This window comes from Delphinapterus leucas, chromosome 15, assembly GCF_059928025.1.
Source record: "Delphinapterus leucas isolate spDelLeu-1000000601 "Yukka" chromosome 15, BTC_Dleu_Yukka2, whole genome shotgun sequence".
In the NCBI taxonomy this organism is placed as follows: domain Eukaryota; kingdom Metazoa; phylum Chordata; class Mammalia; order Artiodactyla; family Monodontidae; genus Delphinapterus; species Delphinapterus leucas.
The window spans coordinates 85,286,264-85,305,986 of NC_143143.1; the positions used below are offsets into that span (position 1 = coordinate 85,286,264).

The 19,723-nt window shown below is 47.1% G+C and overlaps 1 protein-coding gene and 1 long non-coding RNA gene across 3 annotated transcripts; both read right to left on the reverse strand.

Moving 5' to 3' along the window:
• On the reverse strand, positions 1–11,873 carry LOC149747523 (uncharacterized). The gene is made up of 3 exons (XM_089897133.1): positions 6,073–11,873; positions 3,641–5,982; positions 1–111 (listed from the first exon to the last, which is right to left on the reverse strand). Exon 1 carries the CDS (start codon positions 11,831–11,833, stop codon positions 11,459–11,461), a length of 375 nt encoding a protein of 124 aa, XP_089753259.1. The 5' UTR covers positions 11,834–11,873; the 3' UTR covers positions 1–111; positions 3,641–5,982; positions 6,073–11,458.
• A 47-nt stretch (positions 11,874–11,920) lies between these two features.
• Positions 11,921–19,717, reverse strand: LOC111186702 (uncharacterized). Of its 2 annotated transcripts, none has more exons than XR_016387955.1 (3): positions 17,503–19,717; positions 16,305–16,374; positions 11,921–16,150 (listed from the first exon to the last, which is right to left on the reverse strand). It is a non-coding gene; the product is annotated as an uncharacterized LOC111186702 (long non-coding RNA). The 2 variants fall into 2 exon arrangements; XR_016387956.1 differs by having other exon boundaries at positions 11,921–13,073; positions 13,756–16,374.
• Between the last annotated feature and the right edge of the window lie 6 nt (positions 19,718–19,723).

The following is a 19,723-nucleotide window of genomic DNA, read 5'->3' on the forward strand; positions in this document are numbered from 1 at the left end:
CCCACATGCCGCGGAGCGGCCGGGCCCGTGAGCCATGGCTGCTGAGCCTGCGTATCCGGAGCCTGTGCTCTGCAACGGGATAGGCCACAACAGTGAGAGGCTCGCGTACCGCTGAAAAAAAAAAAAAAAAAAAAAAAAAAAAGGGGCCTGTTCAGCTGTCAACTCTGATAATCACAAACGTGCTCTTCTTTGATTCAAACCTTCTACACTGATGGGTAGCACAGGGGTTCATGCATCCTTCCCATGTAGACCCAGAGTGCTTAAAAGATAGACATGCAGGTGTGGCAATGGGATAAATTAATAACATTTTCTGCCTCGCCCATCCTCAAGTGACTTCAATAACTAAATGAATTCACCAATTACATCATTCTTAAACGAGACTGGCTTTTTTTCTTTTCCTTCCTCTCTCCCTTCCTTCTTCTTTCCTGCACGTGCGTGGTGATGAAGAATGCATGACTATCAGAGGAATTTGTGCCATAGCCTCCAATGGTGCTGAGGCACCAGCAGTTTTGTCACTAATCTTTGGTACCATCAGTGCAAATGTCACACAGCAAAACAAATAGTATCTTAGATTATTATGTACGTGTTTGGCCTTGTGGAGTCTCTGATAGCGTCAGGGACCACAGCGAACCAAAGTGAAAACCAGGGTCCAGAGAAATTTTCTATGTGCATATGGATGTTTATAACCACAGCATCTTTTTTGTGTGTGTGTAACAACAAACAACTGGAAATAACCTAAATGGCCATCATTAGGAAAATGATAAATAAATTGTCCTCCATTCGTATAGTGAAATGCTACAGGGCAGTGAAAATGAATGAAGTAGAACTATGGGTGTCACACACATGCACACACATACACATATACATATAGACACACATGTTTTGTGTTGGTTTGACATCCATTGCAGGGCTCGTCTCTTTCTCTTGGTACTTCAACACTCTTACTGTACATGTTTGGGGTTTTTTTTTGAGGGGGAAATTTGTTGAGATAAAAATGATAAACAATTCTCAATGTAAATAATTATGTAAACGTAAAGTACCAAATTCCTTAATTTTATTGATGACTGTATGATAAAGTCTAAAAATAAGGTAAACATAAAAGAAAAAACAAAAAAAAAAGCCCACTTGAATCCCACCACCAATTAACGTTTGGTGCTAATTTACATGTGCCCATGGAAATACATTTGTGCTCACCCTGAATAGACAGTTTGATTACCCATTTATTATGGTATGCTAACATAACAGTAACATTTAGGGTTTTAAATGTCCCTACCGTTGGTAATACTTAATCAGAATTCTCCTCCAGTTACAGAAGGGAAGTGGTAATTATGAATTGAGATGTCAAGAACGAGAAATTATAGTTATCAAAACTGAATGCAGTTCCTTTTTCCCCCTTTCTAATTCTAGAAGATTTGTGTGACTTTAGGCAGCTTCTACCTGATTCTGCTAAGTACATTCCCTACTAATTAATGTCATTTTTATTTTTAAGGTCAACAGTGCCCCACCAGAAAATGATGGTCTTGCTAATCAAACAAAGGTGGGGTTTGGAATTCAGTTTCTTGATAAACCAAGTGAGACTGTACTTTACTTAGAAGCTGGATTGCAATTTTGAGTTTTTCAGTGCCCTGTCAATGTTTGGTTGAGACAAAATAAATTAGTAACTAGATGTGGCCTTTTAGAATCTCAAAGGACTGAAGAGAATTGCAGACGATGCTTTTATGTCTAATTAGAACACGAGCAATCCGTGAACATCAGGAATCAAGCACACAGTGCTGGCCCAGAGGTTTGCCCACACTCTTTTCTTCTTTAGGGAATTAGAAACAGCAGACTTGCTATTTCCCAGTGTGTGAGTACAGGGCAGTGCAGGGATGCAGTCACCACCACCATCATGAGGTTTTGTTGTATCCTCATCCACCTTATGATTTCCTTCCCGTAGTTCTTGTGATCTACTCACTTTCTAATTACATAATTTTTTTAAAGTACGTTCTTGTGAATAAAAATGAATGTGACTAGAAACCGGCTATACTGTAAAATATATATAAAACAAATGAAACCACATAGTTAAATTCTATCTATATTCCCTTGCCTGACAAATCTCTGACCCTAACGTCTGAGTCTAAGTCTGTTACAAGGGACTTGAGTAAACAGAGGGGAATTCAAGACCCAACTGCACTGAATGGAGACTTTCTCACCAAGGATTTCAGAAAGATGGAGAGAGAAACAGAGGGGCAGTAAATCTCCCATGAATTCAACAATTCTGTGCATGTCTGCTTTAGAGCAGGTGCGAGCACACACTAGGCAATGATCTTTAGTGCTGTGTCTTCATGGCCCCTGAAATTATCTCATGAGCCACATAAAAATGGAAAATCCTTGGGTGTCACATGCCCCCCAGTTTAGAACTGACTCTGTGGTTGTAGAGAGACGGGCACTTGGAATTGCTGAGCATCGGAGACTATTGTGAGGATGGGAGAGGAAAGGGCCATCAGTCACTGCGCCCCTGGCGCCACAAACACCCTCCTCACCACGGTCACTGTGATTTCCAGGGAGACAGCCGGCCTCTACGGCGACCCAAGAGAAGATGGATTATCACGACCATGGAGCTGGAGGGGGAAGACTCGGGACCCTTTCCCAAACTTGCAGGTGAGGTAAGGCAGCTGCTCTAAGGAAGGGCCCCATCATCCACCATCCTCCCCGATTAAGCATGCTGCTGTTGGCAGGAGGCTACGGAGGCCAGGTAGTGGAGTGGTAGGGGCAGCACTGGCCAGGGTCAGGAGGCCTGGGTCCTAGAGCCCACCCTGCCTTTACCTGAGTGTGTGACTTTGGATAAATCGCTGCTCCATGTAAGAGTGAGCTGAGAAAGTCAGAATCACATATATACACGCAGGGCTGATTCACTTTGCTGTACAGCAGAAACTAACACAACTTGTAAAGCAACTATACTCCAATAAAAATTAATTAAACAAAAAAACAAAAACAAAACAGAACAAAAAAATTAATTAAAAAAAAATCACATATGGCAACAGGCTGGTTAGTTCCAGCCTGTAGGCCTGTTTTATATTGTACCATGATTTTAAAAATTGGAAAAAATAGGGTGATTGTATTAAAAATTCTGCACATCTAGAGGCTTTATAAAAATGAGAAGATCTGATTCCTTGGACAGTACATCCCCACATGGTAGGAATTTGCTGGGGCTTGAGTTACCCAGGGCGTCACAGTCCCCACCACTCCCTATTGTCTCCCTCACTTTGAGGTTTGAGTGTCAACTGAAGCACCAAAGAAGTCCCATGGGGATGTTGGATGCCAGGATTTTTATACTCGGCTCCTGCTGTTCATTTCCACCACCTTCCTGACCTCCATGGGTCTTTGAGTTACATACTAAGTCCCCTACAGCTCTGACGTTCTATGATTCCTAGAAAAAATTTTTAAATGATTCATATTTGTTCAATATTTATAAAAATAATATATACCTACTGAAAAAAACCCATCTATAGACAGTTTGGAAGGCCCAGCGGTTAACAGTGAATACTCCCAAGGGTCAGGGGACTCAGTGGGTTCATATTCCAGATGTACCACATCCTCACTATACAAATTAGATAGACTTTTTGCCTCCTCATCTGTACAATGGGGTCAACGATAGTACCTTCATTATAGGGTTGTTAAAAGATTAAGCAGGGCTTCCCTGGTGGCGCAGTGGTTGAGTCCGCCTGCCGATGCAGGGGACATGGGTTCGTGCCCCGGTCCGGGAAGATCCCACATGCTGCGCAGCGGCTGGGCACGTGAGCCATGGCCGCTGAGCCTGCGCGTCCAGACCCTGTGCTCCGCAACGGAAGGGGCCACAGCAGTGAGAGGCCCGTGTACCGCAAAAAAAAAAAAAAAAAAAAAAAAGATTAAGCAGGTTAGTGCAAGTAAGGCAATATATAAGCTGGCTCCTTCTAAGCAATTTGTAAAGTTAGCTGTATGATTATTACTCTTCTTTGGAGGGATAATCAGTATGGACAACTTGGTATGTATCCTTTCAGATGTTTCTTTGCACAGTCACTACTATGAATCTGTATTAACAAAATGGGATCACACTGAGTATACTGTCCCGCTGGTGGCCTTTCTTGTTTTACCATGTGTCACAGCCCTCATTCTGGGGCAGGGAATATAAATCCTGAAAAGCTGCAGAGCCCCATGCCGCGTGAGGGGAGAACCACTACACGATTATTTCCATAGGGATGGACATTTATGTTGTTTCCAACTTTTCACTATTACAAACCAAACTGCTGCTATACCCCTTGTTCTTTCATCTCTACCTGTTTATTTCTTTAGGGTAAATTCTCAGATCTGTAATTGCTGGGTATGGTTCTTTACAAATGCCTTTGAATCTTAGCCTAGATATTTGATAGGCATAGTGGCTTATTCTCACCCTCATTTTTCCCTAATTTTTTCTCCTTCCAGCTGTTCAATAATTTGTCTGCCGACATGGAATTAGTATATTTAATCATTGGACCTGGTGTAGATAAATATCCAGAGATTGGTTTGTTTTCTATAAAAGATAATGTGAATGGAAAAATACATGTTCACCGCCCTGTTGATCGAGAGAAAACACCATCTTTTACGGTACTTAAAATTTGATACATTCTAAGCTTGGATTTATTGTAAAAGTCTTGCAGGAATATTGTATTCGGTAAGCATTCTGTAAGCTGGCTGTGTGCCAGGTTCTGGGAGACTGACATCTTATAAAATGTGCCATGCTTTAGAAGTGAGCCTGGGACACAGAGGTTAATTTTGTAATCTTCTTTTCCAGTTCTGGACTTTGGCTTTGTAATCATATCTGTAATCTGTGAACTGCTACAGGTCTCCCTTCTAATGACCAGTATGCTGATATGATTCAGGATATCTGAAAGCATTTGGCTATAGAGAGACAGAATGTTTATAAAATGGGCTGATTTAGTCTTTGATGAGTCATAGTTGAAATCTATGGAGAGAAGCTACAAACAGACTCCATGGATTGCATAATGATGAATGAGGAATTGCAGCCCTTGGTGATGGTTTCTTACTGTGAGTCTAGGTGTTCTTTATGATTTCATCACCCTAATACCATGGTCTACCAGGAAGCTGAAATTAAAGTTCTAAACCACAAAGGAAATTCAAAATAAGAATGCCCCAAACCACATGGTGGTATCTCGTGCTACCAGCCTAAGCTTAACGGGCTTCTTAGGAAGTCTGCAGCCTTGTTCTGGTTTGACGTCTGCTGGAACCTGTGCTTGGGTCTCAGGCCTGCTTGGCTACACATTGCCTCCTTCAGGGGGGAAGAAGTAATTTGTGAAGGTTTTCTCCAGTGACTCAAAACTTTTATATACAAAGTAAACTATATACCCTTAACTCATTGATGGGCTTGGACTCTCTAATTCTTAAACAGGCAGAAATTCTCCCAGACTCCAAAAGACATGCAAAGATGACTGTCTAGGTCTTCTCTCTCCATATAATCCCTCACCCGCCTCCACAAAACGTGCAGTGTTTGTTTAAAAGAAGGAATATACAGTGGTCATAAAGGAGACCCTGGGACAGCACTTCTCAATCTCTACTGAGCAAATAGGTCACCTAGGAATCTGGTTAAAATGTGGGTTCATCATACTTGTCCTTTTACATCGATTTCTGCAATTATTTACTAGTTGGTCCCCTCTGACTGTAAACTTTCATGAGGCAAGGTACAGGCTGGGGACTCCAAGGCCTGCCTCCACTGCCCCGAGGCGCTCGGTCCTATTACCTGCTTTACTTTCTCAACACCTTTCATTACCTGAAATGTATACCTGGATGGAGGTCCTCACAGCCCTGCCGGTCCCTCTTCACCCGTCACAGCACCGCCTGGCCCTGGCGACTGCCGAGTGTGAGAACCTTGCCCGGCCTTGGTGCATCTGGGCGGGACTTACATCTCCCACATTCTCTTTGCTCTATGTTCCAGGTCAGGGTTGGCCAGGAGAGAAGTCTCTGGGCCGTCTGGAAGGCAGACATGAAGCGGCGTGAAATGGGCTCTGATGGGCCGGGCCTTGTGGAAGCTCCTGCTTGTTGCCTCTGATGGGGCCTCACCTGATTGTCCTGGGGCAGCAATGGGACCAGCGGCTCCTCCAGCTCCAGTGAGTCATGGACCAGGTGCATGACCAGCAATGTGTGAGGGTGGCCATCCAGCCAAGCATCTTGTGGACTTAGAGGTGGTGTGAGACAGAGGCAGGTTCTAGTCCATCCTGGGGTCTCCAGTTTCTCCCCGCCCCTCCTGCTCTGTGTGCTGCCCTGCTCACCCCGGGAACTTCAGGCCAACCACCCAATGTGAAGGCATCAGCCTTCCGGAGACTCGCTCACCTCCTTCATCACTGCATAATGCCGAGCCCATCATAAATCTTATCCCAGATCGCTCACAGGGTTCGATCAGGGAAGCACAACTTCTTATCAACACAGCCCTGGACTAGATAGTCCCCGAGGCCATGATTAAATTCTGGGGGTCACAGGTCAACATGAGAATCGCATGAAAGCTGTGCGCTCCGTCACAGACACATACTTGGATATAAGACGTTTGGCCCAATAGTGGGTGTTTGACCAGTGGGTCTCAAGCTTTGATGTGCACACATGTCACCTGGGGATCTTGGCCTCTTATTGAAATGCAGACACAGGGGCTGCAGTTCTGGGGTGGGGCCCAATATTCAGCATTTCTAACAAGCTCCCCGGGCAGTGCCAGCACTGCTGGTCCACGGACCACACTTTGAGTAGCCAGGTGTCAGAGGGTTCACAGACCGCATGTGAGGAGAGGTCCACAAAGGTTTGCCCAATAGTTTGACTGAACAGTTTGTCCAAACTTTCACACATGGGGAGAGGTACAGTGTGATACACATAGCAGATTCTCGATAAATATTTGCTGAACGGATGAATAAATGTGCAGTTTTCACAACAGTTTATCCTAAGTTGATCTCCCTTGGCCATCTGGACCTCCATGCTCCCTGTTACACCTCGCACCATTCATTTGTGGGTGTTCAAGGACCATGGACCCCCGTCACCAGTATCTTCACCACAGTCTAGTCAGAAAAGTGAGCCAATGGCTCAAAGGCTGTGGGCACGGCTCTCAGAAGCAAAGAAGAAAGGTAAGGGCAGAAGGTTCGGGTTTGGGCAAGCATGTTTAAACTCAGGCTCCCAGGGCCCCAGCCCAGACCCGCTGAAAGAGGCTCTGGAGGTGGGACCCAGGCATCTGCATGTTAACAAGCTCCCCGTCTGGCACATTCCATCCATCGTTGCTGTGTATCCTGTAACCATCCGTCCTTAGCGTGAACCAGCAAGGGGCTTTGTCCACTCACCTGCTACTGCAGCTTACTCTGATGAAGTGTCCAGCTCGTGCCAGGCGCCGTGTACCACAGAAGCAGGTAAGACAGCACTTGCCCCCAGAAGGCTGGCCTGCAGTGGGCTGGGTAGGCAGACAAGCCAGGAGGGGGCATACTTCCCCAGTGCCACGTGAGGGGCGGTGTGAGGGGCCGGGGGCCAGAGGAGAAACACGACCTGGTCATGGATGCTGGCCAGGCCATCCCAGCTGGCACCCGCAGGCCAAGCATGGGAGAGACAGGCTGGAGGGGCACACCCAGAGCCTGGTCTTCCCTCCAAGAACACAGCATGCGAAAGCTGCGCCTCGTGGCCCCACCCTTACGCAATGGGTGTGAATGGCCCACATTCTGTAAGTGCCCGGGGAAGCGCTGGAATATCGCCCGCTCTTTAGAACCTAAACGAATATCGCCCGTCTGAAGACAGTTTGCAGTAAAATAGTCTTTATCATTATTGAGAGTTTGACCTGAACCTGCCAACCGCCATGCTCGATTTAAAATCCTTCCATCCGGAATTATTAGTTAAGGGCAGTTTATCAAAGTAAAGATGGATGGTGTAAGCAGATTTTGCTGCCGGCATTCAGAAAAACATGTCATCCCCTGCCATTCAGCAAAGTTCTTTAATCACGGCTGAATGAAGGTTACCAGCTTTGAATTATTAGTTAATGGCATCTCTGCAAAAGAATGATTTATTGGGCACCTAAACTTTGCAAACGAACGCAGATCCTGAATTGCTGGGTATTTCATCCAAAGCTGAAATGAGCATTATTGGGACAATCCGTCTTCACAGTGAAAACAAAGTCCAAAGCAGAGGCTAACGTTTAGCCTTGAGCTCCGGTCTCTCTGTGCATTCGAGATATCGGGGATACTGAAGCCTGAGACACAGGAGAGTCCCCAAATTTTCTGTTCACCTACAGCCTGGAAAGCCCCCCCTCAGCAGGCCTCGCCACTTCGGAGCAGCCGTCAGGAGAGACGCATGCTTTCAGTGACTGTGACTTGGTCACCCTTCTCTAGGGCCCTGTCCTGAAACACCAGCCCAGCCAGGCCAGCACCATTCACTGTCCCACACATACCAGAGACCTGACACCAGCCCCCAGCCCAGCCCTTCCCGAGAGGGACAACTCACCATCAGGCACCACTCACCTGGACCCACCTCAACCCTGCCTGTCGGCACAGCAGTTCTCAGGGACCATGGGGAAGGAAGTGAGGGGGACCTGTCACCTGCCTCAGCCATCGTTCTCAGACTTCCGAGCATCAGAACCCTCGGGAGGGCTTGCTAATACACAGAGCACTGGCGCCACCCTGGTTTCTGAGCCTGTAGGCCCGGGGCTGGGCCTCAGAATGTGCTCTTTAAGGAGTTCCTGGGTGATGCCACTGCTGCTGGGCCAGGGGCACCCTGCTTTGAGAACCGCTACTCTAGTCTGAGCCAGAGGCTTCTGGGCCAGGACAAAGGTCACCAGGAGCCCTGGATAACACCCCACAAGGGATCCAAAGTGTGGCTTCTATTTTAGCCTCAGGATTCTGGCCAAATCCTACCTTCAAAAATAACTAGACTTAGGATCATGACCTGGCCTTATTAATCATGGCCCATGAGATCACTCAGTGCACCGAACGAGGGCTCCCTGACTGCCCAGACCTGGGAGCATCAACCCAGGCAGGTCAGCAGTGCCCGAGGACCCTGGGCCAATTCCCACTCTCCCCTGACCAGCAGTGAGATGTAAGCAGCCCGTGGGGCCCTGGTGAGCAGAGCAGAGGCAGCAAGGGTCCAGCCAGGTGAACTTGCCATCGTACACATCGTACCATGTGTACGATGGTACACAGAGAAGCTCTGTGTGCTTGCCACGTACTAGGTGCTCAGTTAAAGCAGCTGCCGTGAATTATACTATTAAAGAGCCGCTCCACCCGGTTCTGCCCCACGAACGTCTGCTTGAAGAGACGGCTTGTGCTCGTAAATCATTACATAACAGTCTTGCGTTTCGTGTGATTTCTCAGTTAAGTGTCTTCCCTGTTCATAGCTGGGGCATTAATCAGCTCCCCCAGCCCCTGCACCAGGCTGGTCAGGAGCAAGAGTTGGACAGAATTCCTGCCCACAGCTGTCCCTCCTCAGAAGCCGAGACATGAAAGCATGTTGCTGGCACCCAAGTTCCCGTGAGTTCTACTTGTGACTTGCAGTGATCTCAAATGCAGCTTCCCAGAGACAGTGGGGGAGCATTTCTGAAGCCCTGTCGGGTTAAAGCCCCGCCCCTTCCACTTGAGGGGTTCATTTGCTAAGGAGCCAGCAAAGTCTTGCCGTTAAGGTAGTAGAACAGACAGAGGGCTCGGCTGCACAGCTCTGAAAATCTCTTAAGCAAAGGAGCTGAAAGTGGCATTTCATTTGAGCCCGAGTACTAAGGCCGTCTTGGCAGAAGCTGAAGCTGGGAGCATCCTGAGCTGGCTAACCTTTGTGGCTGGGCGGCCTGCCTGCTGCCCGTGTTAGATCAGCTCTCCCCGGGGCTGCCTCTGGAGAGCAGTTTTCTAAATGCAAGCCCTCGGCCCATGACCAGGGTATTTTTAGCCAATCTCCTGGTGCCCAGGGCTCTGCGGCTATGATCAGCATGGGGCCAAAGAACATTCTTGAACTGTGAGTCCCTGCTCTGGGCTGGGCTGATTCCCACAGCTACTTTAGCACCGTGTGGGCTCCCTCCTGACCCTTTCCCCAGAGCTCAAAGCTCCTCCTGACCATTCCGAGGACAGACTTTGGCCCTGCAGGTCCTAATACTGGGAACAAATCATCCCTTCATGGTTAACAGCAGCAGGGACGCCGTTGCCCCCACTGGGAAGAATGTGACATTACTGACAAAAGAGCCATTCACACTCAAGACAAACTTCAAGTGTAGAGCTTCTAAGCTGGAACGGACAGAAACACCCTCTGGCCCAGGGTTCCTGAATCTTCAGCGCTCCTGGGCTTTCCACCTTCACTGTTTTTACCTTCCCTCTCATACTCTGTAATGTTATTGCTACTCATGCACTTTCTTAACCAGTATATTAACTTTAGCTACATTCCAAGAACTACCATATATAATATCATGGGTTTGACATGCTGGTTATTCTTTTTCTTCCTACTATGCTTTAAAGGAACTTCTATTAAAATTTGTAGAAAGAGAAAAAGAAAGTCTTCTGTGTGCCTCTGATAAGCAGTAATGAAACCAGTGGAGAGGAAATCACACTCTAGAAACACCACTGTAGTGCAGTTCCCATGGTTCACGCAGGAAAAAATACTTATTGCCAGGCCTTGGCGTATGTTATCTCCTCTGCCATGTTTTCTCTCTCTTCCTCTCTCTCTCTCTCACACACACACACACACACACACACACACACACACACACCTCTTGCCCACCTGGATAACTGACACCTCCTCCAGGAAGCCATTTCCAAGGCCCTAACCTCCGAGAACAGACACATGACCCCCACTACATTCTCCTTAGCCCTGGGGTGGCCTGACAATTTTACTGCCTATTATGCTCTGCTGGCTCCTTGCAAAGACCCCTTTTTGTTAAGGGGTGATAAGGAGTGTGAGCTCTGGACTCAAATGTCCCCTGTTCACTTCCTGGCTATGTGGCCCTGGGCAAGTTACTCGTTTGTTGTCCCCAAGTCTACCTCCCTCATCTACAAAACGAGGGTGATAACAGAATGTGAGAAATAACGTAGGGAAATGTTTAACATAGGCCTGGCACTTAATCAGTGCTCAATAAATATTCGTCGAATGCATGAATGCATGAATGGATGCAGTCTGTATACAGGCTGAACTTAAACAATAATCCACAACTTATTTAAGAGCTACTAACAATCTTATTTAAAATACAGGTTCCCAGACCTGTAGCCAGACTTCCTAAGTTAGATCTAGAACCTGTATGTACGCAAGCCCTCAGTGTGATTGTTTCAGAACTAGCCTATTTCTTCGTAGGGACAGTGCTCAGAAGCTGAATGACCACTGAGAATCCGTAGATGCTTCCACAGATGCAAAGTCCCCAGGTCACCTCACATCTTCCCGTTGCCCTCACGCTGCACGCACCATTGCTTAAACTTATGGTGGAGTTCTCCCTGAAGCTACGGCAAGAGGAGTTAGAAGTTAGCGTTCAGAGACCCTTCCATGGGAATGTGGTGTCTAAATAATAAGTGATTATGATGATCTTGGTGGTGATGGTGGTGATAATGGTGGTGATAATGATGGTGATGGTGGTGATGGTGATGGTGATGGTGATGGTGGTGGTGGTGGTGATGGTGGTGGTGGTGATGGTGATGGTGGAGACGGTGATAATGATGGTGATGGTGGTGGTGGTGATGGTGGTGGTGGTGGTGGTGATGGTGGTGGTGGTGATGGTGATGGTGGAGACGGTGATAATGATGGTGATGGTGGTGGTGGTGATGGTGGTGGTGGTGGTGGTGATGGTGGTGGTGGTGATGGTGATGGTGGAGACGGTGATAATGATGGTGATGGCGGTGATGGTCATGGTGGCGGTGGAGACGGTGATGGTGATGGTGGTGATGGTGATGGTGGAGACGGTGATAATGATGGTGATGGTGGTGGTGGATGGTGGTGGTGGTGGTGGTGATGGTGATGGTGGAGACGGTGATAATGATGGTGATGGCGGTGATGGTCATGGTGGTGGTGGAGACGGTGATGGTGATGGTGATGATGGTGATGGTGAAGCTGGTGGTAGTAATGGTGATGAGAATGTTGATGATGGTGATACCAATGATTTCTCGAAAACCTACAACAGAGGGATTATTGTTTTCCTCACTTTACAGACAAAGCAACAAAGGCTCAAAGTGTTGAATAAACTTAATCATAAAGGAGGTGAATGATGGAGCTGATTTCAAGCCCTGGCCTTTTCCCAAACCACAGCAGATGTTCTAAACACCTACAGTATGTCTTCCATACACAGTGTTTTCATCCTCTGTGGGACACCAGGGTCGGAAATATGTTAGGGCTGCATTCAAGTTCTTCATAATTCCACCATCTAAACCTGCCAGGAATCCCCTGGCAGTCCCGTGCTTAGGACTCCACACCCTCACTGCCAAGGGCCCGGGTTCGATCCCTGGTCAGGGAACAAAAATCCCATAAGCCGTGCGGCGTGGCCAAAAAAATAAATCAGGGGCTTCCCTGGTGGCGCAGTGGTCGAGAATACGCCTGCCGACGCAGGGGACATGAGTTCGAGCCCTGGTCCGGGAAGATCCCACATGCCACGGGGCAACTAAGCCCGTGCGCCACAACTACTGAGCCTGTGCCCTAGAGCCTGCGAGCCACAGCTACTGAAGCCGTGCACTCTAGAGCCCGTGCCCTGCAACAAGAGAAGCCACCGCAATGAGAAGCCTGCCCACTGCAACAAAGAGCAGGCCCTGCTCGCCACAGCTAGAGAAAAGCCCGTGCGCAGCAACGAAGACCCAACGCAGCCAAAAATAAATAAATAAAATTTAAAAAACGAAGAAAAAGATTGAATTAGATTGTGTTGTTTAAATCAATCAATCAATCAGAGTCTCAAGTTCAGTTTCTGACTAACAAACACAAGAATAGAAATCCATCTCACGGTGGTGGAGAGGTAATGTGCTTTCAGCATCCATGTGTTCCTCTCCGTCTCACAGCCTCCCTTAAATTCTGGCCCATAGAATTTAAGAGCCACTGTGATTTCTTCATCTTTTCCCTGCCGCAGCAAACTTGGAGGCCCAAATTGTACAGTTACTGGCTTTTGCCTACATGAGAAATAAACCTTTGTTGGGTTAATGGAATTTGTGGATTTATCTGTTAAAGCTGTTGCACTAACTTCCCTAACATAGAAATTAATTTCAGGGTTAATTTCTCATTCCAACTTCTCCCATTCATTGCAACACTCAGGCCTATATGGTAGCATTTTAATAATTATAGTCATTGAATTATAATACTGTTAAATTATTTTTAAATTGTTCTTAGCCTGTACGGCTTTTGAGGAACAACTCAGTGTTTGTTCCATATTAAAAACTGACTTATAGAATGAGTCAAGTCTTCCACTAAATGTCACCAATGTTATTAAAAGCTAAGAGGGGCTTCCCTGGTGTCGCAGTGGTTGAGAGTCCGCCTGCCGATGCAGGAGACACAGATTCGTGTCCCGGTCTGGGAAGATCCCACATGTTGCCGAGCGGCTGGGCCCGTGAGCCACGGCCACTGAGCCTGCGCGTCCGGAGCCTGTGCTCCGCAGTGGGAGAGGCCACAGCAGTTAGAGGCCCGCGTACCGCAAAAAAAAAAAAAAAAAAAAAAAAGTGCTAAGAGAAGCAGACAGCTGTCTGTTGGGGGTATTGATTTACAAATCACATGATAAAGTTAATATGCTTCCAAAGTAGGAAATAAAATCTTCAAAAAGACAGATCTGGAAGGTGAAAATACAAAGACAGTGCTTACCTCCCAGCCCCTGATGAACACCCAGAGTGAGGGCAGGAATCATGCAGCCCTCTCACCTGTCCCCTTCCTGCTCTCCCTCAGACTTTCTTCCAAAGAACCTTGCATATCTCGCAAAGCTGCTCACAAAATGCGACAGACGGGAAATTACAAACAGAATTTCATGAATATTACCTTCCTTTCATCTAAAGAACATGAGGAAGTTTTTACAAATAATTAATTAAATTCAATTAACTCTCAAGTATTAAATTTCAGATGCCTGAATCCATAACCAAATCTTTCTAAGGAGGAGAAATCTATTACATGCACAAATATAGAGACTCAAACCTCCGTGACAATAAAGAACTTTCTTGAAAGGGGGCATTTGGGTCAAAGCCCGGTGTTTCCATTTCCCAGGCTCTGCTAGTCTTGGTTTCATCATTTCCTCACAAATATTCTGATGCAGCCCCTGTCGGCTGTGGCCCAACTCAACAACACTGTCCCTTTAAGCCACTCAAAGCAGGGGGAGTAGCTCACGAGGAGGGGTCTCTGGGAAAGTTTGACTCCTAGTTAAAACTTTTGAAGCAAGTCATTTCATTTGAGGAAATTTTCTTACTCAGGCTGGTTTCTAAAAACCTGAATTAGGCACAAAAGTAACCTTATCAGTACAGGTAATTGTCCAGGGGAAGTTGTGGAGTCACAACTTGGTGCAGGACCAAAGCAAGGTTATTAGGAGCCAGGCTCTGTCCTCTCATCTCAGCTCCCCTTCATACTGCCTGATGCGGTGCCCTCTGCCCCCAAAGCTCTGCAGCTTCCCCTCATGGTTGCAAAGTGGCTGGAACTGCCCCTGCACTTATACCCACTCAGGTTCCAGCCCTACCCAAAGACTTGAGTAGAACTCGGCCTGACCCTCATTGGCTCAGATTGGCTGACATGCTCATCTCTGAGCCAATTATGGTTGCTATGCTAACTAGCTTAGGTCATTCATGATCCACCCCTAGAGCCCATGTGAGCAGGGGATGAAGAGAAAGGGAACTGCCCATAGGAATTCCCATATGTGCTTTCCCAGAGGAAGGGTGAAGAGATGCTTGTGGAAAGACAGACATACAGACAGATACCTATAATACCAACAGACCAAAGTTCCTCTGCCATAGTTGATTCTGGGTCACACTGGTGTCCCTGAAAATGCTGAGACTCTGGGGAACTCAGGTGGGAAAACCATCCACCAAAATGAACCCTCAGTCTTACAAGTAGATGCTGATGCCCAGACTGGGGAAGTCTCCAGCAAGGGGGTGGCAGAGCCCTGCATGGCCAGGAGCCGGACCCTTTTTCAGACCACGTGTCCCATTGCGGGCCTGTGCCTGCCTCTGGGCTCTGAGAACTCTAAAAGATTCCACGTAGACTTCCTGTTAAGCAGTGTTTAGCACAATGAGTTCATTTTTCTGGGTTGAAAGCATTTAACGTATGAGTTCTGTCTACTCTAGGTTGATTTTGGTCAGGGGCAAGCAACTCCTGTCTAATTATCTTTATTCTGTTTTCAGTCCCTGCAAGCAGTGGCTTAAGAGCACTTTGATGACAGGACAGTGTCAACCCAGGGTAAGTCGTGTGAGGGTGGCAGCCCTGGCCCAGAGGGAGCCCTCGAGATACACAGTTTACTGCACCGCTTAATATCATGCCTCTCAGCTCATCTCAGAGAGGAAGTTCTTTTAAAACAGAGGCCATTAGCTTCTTGCCGTCCGCACGGTATTTCAGAGCGGGTCTCAGTGGGTCTAGGGCAGCGTTTTTCAACCTTGGCACTGCTGGCCTTCTGGACTGGATCATTCTCTGTTGTGGGGACCATCCCGTGCCCTGTGGGACGTTTAGCAGAATCCCTGGCTCTACCCACCCCTTGCCAGGAGCACCCTCTCCCAAGTCGTAAAAACCAAAGTGTCTCCAGACATCACCCAGGGTCCCTGGGAGCAAAATCGCCCTGGGACAACTGGCCTGTGGAAGGAGCCTTTAAAATACAGCCTCCTAGAGCTCTCAGTGGCTGCTGACTTCATTAAACTGGGCTTCTCCCCACAGAGACTGCAAAATATAGAGTGAATTTCAGCTGTTGGAGGTGGTTCATTAGGACGATGTGAACAAGAATAACAATAAAATCATTCTTTTTTTCCCTCAATTAGTTATGTAAATGATTAGTTAAAATGGAAACTGCAGGGTCTGGAGACCCTGAACAGTGGACCTTGGCGATATCATTCCTCAAACCCGGGAAATGCTCACCAACCTTTCCCTGGTGAAGGCCTCCTTCATGGGTTCAGATCTATGTGTGGATCTTCCTGATTGCCAGACATAGCACCATCTCGGTTGACACAAGCATCCTGGTAACACCACCTCTCCAGGTATGTGAATTCATTGTGCCACAGAATCCTAGGGGGTTCTGAACATCACAAGGCAAGAACTAAAGAATAAAGTTGATTGAGCTCACCTGGCCCAGCTGCACAGCGATGCCCGTTTTACGGGTTGTGGGCCCCATCCTCCACCTTCAGCCCCATTCCCAGCCCACAGTGCTGGCACTCAGGCTGATCCCTCACCTGCTTACCCGGCGAGGCCCTGAACGCCTTTCGGCAGTTTCCAGAGATCAGACCCAAGCTCAAAATGATACTGTGTGGGCAGAAAAGAGGATATTTAAAAGAGTCTTGCCACGGGGTAGTGACAACCGTTTTGGAAAATAATTTTAGAACTATATTAAGCCATCACGCAGCACAGGGAAGAATGAAACATTCATTGTACAAATATTTGAACATAATGGAAAAAAATCTGTTCAATGAATAAAATTAACCACACAAGGTAATTACTCTGAAGCATAATGCACATATTTTGTTATGTCACTCTTTTTTCTATTTATTGGTTTGTTTTTTAGGTTATGTAACCTGAGTTAATTAGTACGAAGTTTGGCTGTGAATGACAGAACACGAACCCCCTATAAATAGAGACAAGTGTCTATTTCTCTCTTGTAAAAAGTGAGATGATTCAGGCTCTCATGGTCTCCAGGGTGAGGGATGAGGCTCTAACACATTACCCCATGGTCGGAAGCCTCCGTTCCCAAGGTCTCCCGATAGTCTGCTTTTACAGCCATGTTCCAGCCTACAGGGAGAGGAGAGGGCTGGAAAGAGGCATCCCGTTCTCCTCAAGGACCCATCTCAGCACCTGCACACATGCTTCTGCTTCTGCAACGTGAGTCCCATTGGCCAGAACACGGTCACCTGGTCACATCTAGTTCAAGGAGGGCTGGGAGACGTAATTTTCATCTGAGGAAGCCGTAGCCCTCGCTCAAACTTGGGGAAGAAGGAAAGAAGGGGCAATGGGGGTTGGGGGACAGTAGTCTCCCCAGCCGTCCATGCTTTGGCCGCCAACATATCTGCTTGCCCTTCTTCTACACACAGAACCCCTCCCACACACACCCCAAGGGAACCAAGTGCAAAGCCCCACCCAATTACTGCATCTGGCTCACAATCCAAGATCCCAGGGTAAAGCACAGTCCTCTCCAACAGATATGGATGAGGTTCTTCGTGGTTTTACAACCTACAAACTAAATAATAAGTTCTTGGTTCCCAATACACCCAACATAAGGTAGATAAGTAAGAACAGTAAGACGCCTGTGATAAAAATGCCCATTTGGAGAAAAGCAAACTAATAAACACAATTATCATTGATCCATACACATGAGCAAATCCTGGAGGCAGGAACAGTGAAGACACCTCTGCAGCCGTCGCCGCCCCCGGCCCCTACCTGCGTGCTTGCTGTTGTCTCCCCTGCCACAGCTGACTGGCGTGGGTACCGGAGGGGATGCCCTTCCTGGGACCTGCGTGGTTTTCACAGCTTGCTCCTTGTTTTCAGGGATTGCTTTGGGGTTGAACAATCACAGGCTTTTTCAGACCATGCTGTGGTTTCTTTGGCAAAGCATTTTTTCAGAAACGTAAAGATTTCTGATCTATTTGTTTCCAGCCAGCTCTCTCTGTTGAGACATAGTTTATAACCCTGGAGCGTCTGGCCTGTCCTTGTTGGCCTCCACGCTCGCTTGGCCAACGTCTCCTGTCCCTCAGCACAATGGCACCGCCCACCTTGAGTCACCTGAAGCAACAGGCCTGGGTAGGAAGGCAACATCCTTAAAGTGACTTTTGCCACAAGTCTTACAAATTGGTAGGACGGGGCACTAGTTTTATTTTCCACTAAGTGCACTGCTTTGCACAGAACCTTTCCAATGATTGATGTCATCTGAGAGATGCAGCGGTTGCTTTTTTCAACCCTGCAAGCCTCCAAATTACCCAGTTCTCAGTCAATTTAGATTGCGGGCTTCAGGCAGAGATGGTCTCCACGAGCATAGCTGCCTTACCTTTCATGCCACACCCGCCCTGGCCAGCCGTCACCCACGTCCATCTCTTTTGTGGGACTTTGCTGTAAGCAGTGAGAAGCAGCTAATGCATTTCTGCATTATGAATTTCTCCTACCATTTCCTTCCTCAATCCTTGTTCAGAGCAAGGGCTGCTTTTCAAAAAACAACAGAGGAGAGTTGTTAGCAAATGCTTTGTTTCTGCACGATGTGGGTCACCTGTCCTCTAGCCCCCACTATCTGAGTCTCTGCCCCCGGCCGCATCCATAAGCCACTGCCCCAAGTTTCAGCTCTGCTACTTACAGCTTGCGTATCTTGGTCCTATATTTTGTATCAGTTAAGATTAGATTTGGCCATGAGTGACAGAAAATCCAAAATAGCATGGGCTTGAACAAGACATATTTAATTCTCTTTCAGTTTGAGTCCAGAGTAAGGGAGTCCCGGGATGGGTCCAGTAGGGCTCCCCGGTGTCAGAGACCTCCACCCCTTCTATCCTGTTGGTGTACCATGCGTCAGCTCTAACGACAATGTCCAGGATGGCTGCTCCTGTGCCAGCCATCACATTCTCATTCCAGCCAGTAGAAGAGAAGAGGGGGAAGAGATGAGTCTACATCTCCATGCTTCAAGGACACTTCCTGGAAGTTGCCTTCCATTGGCCAGAACGTAGTCACATGGCCATACCTGGCTGCAAGGGAGGGTGGGAAATGTCATTCCCATTCTCGATGGCCAAAAATTCAGGGTTCTTCTATTGAGGAAGGAGAGGTGACAGATATTGAGACAATTAGCAGTTGCTGCAGCCATTCCAGCACCAGTGTCCTCATGCTGGGAGAAATGAAAGGACAAGTCTTTCCTGTTTTTATGTCTCCAGCATTCTTTCTCCTCTTCCTTCTTCCTGATGGCAGATTTGTTTGGCCTCTGACACACACATTTCAGGAGAGACAATGACTACCCAAGGTCTGCAGTCTTCTGCCCACATGCCATCTTTGAGGGGACTGTTGCTATGCCTACTTTACAAGTACATAAAATAAGATTTCCTGGGTTAGTGTTTCACTTGGGCAAGTTTTTTAATACTTATTTATTTTATTTATTTTTGGCTGCGTTGGGTCTTAGTCGCGGCGTGCGGGATCTCCACTGTGGTGCACAGGCTTCTCTCTCTCTAGTTGTGGTGCGTGGGCTTAGTTGCCCCACGGCATGTGGAATCTTAGTTCCCCGACCAGGGATTGAACCTGCATCCCCTGCATTGGAAGGCAGATTCTTTACCACTGGGCCACCAGGGAAGTCCCTCACTTGGGAAAGTTTTTAACAACCAGGATAGCTTCTGTGTTTAGTAAATCATAAAAGTAAGCAAAACAAACTCCTCTGATGAAAAACTCCATAAAGCCAATGAGACCGTTAATATAAATGGAAACCCAAAATTGATGAAATGCAAAATAAATATTTAACTTATGAGATGGCAGCTATCTTTGGATTGCTAAGTAATTTGGAGGCTAATATTCTTAATAAAATCACATTTTCTAGGAAAATATTTACTATTTCTGTTTTATTGCCTTCTTCGTTGCCATTAGTAAGACTTCGTTTAGTTCATGAGTGTACATAAATTCCACTGGAGGCTAACATTTT

Bases quoted from the DNA above. Each gene is read 5' to 3' on its own strand.
- LOC149747523 (XM_089897133.1), bottom strand. From the start codon at position 11,833: ATGACCATCACCGCCATCACCATCATTATCACCGTCTCCACCATCACC.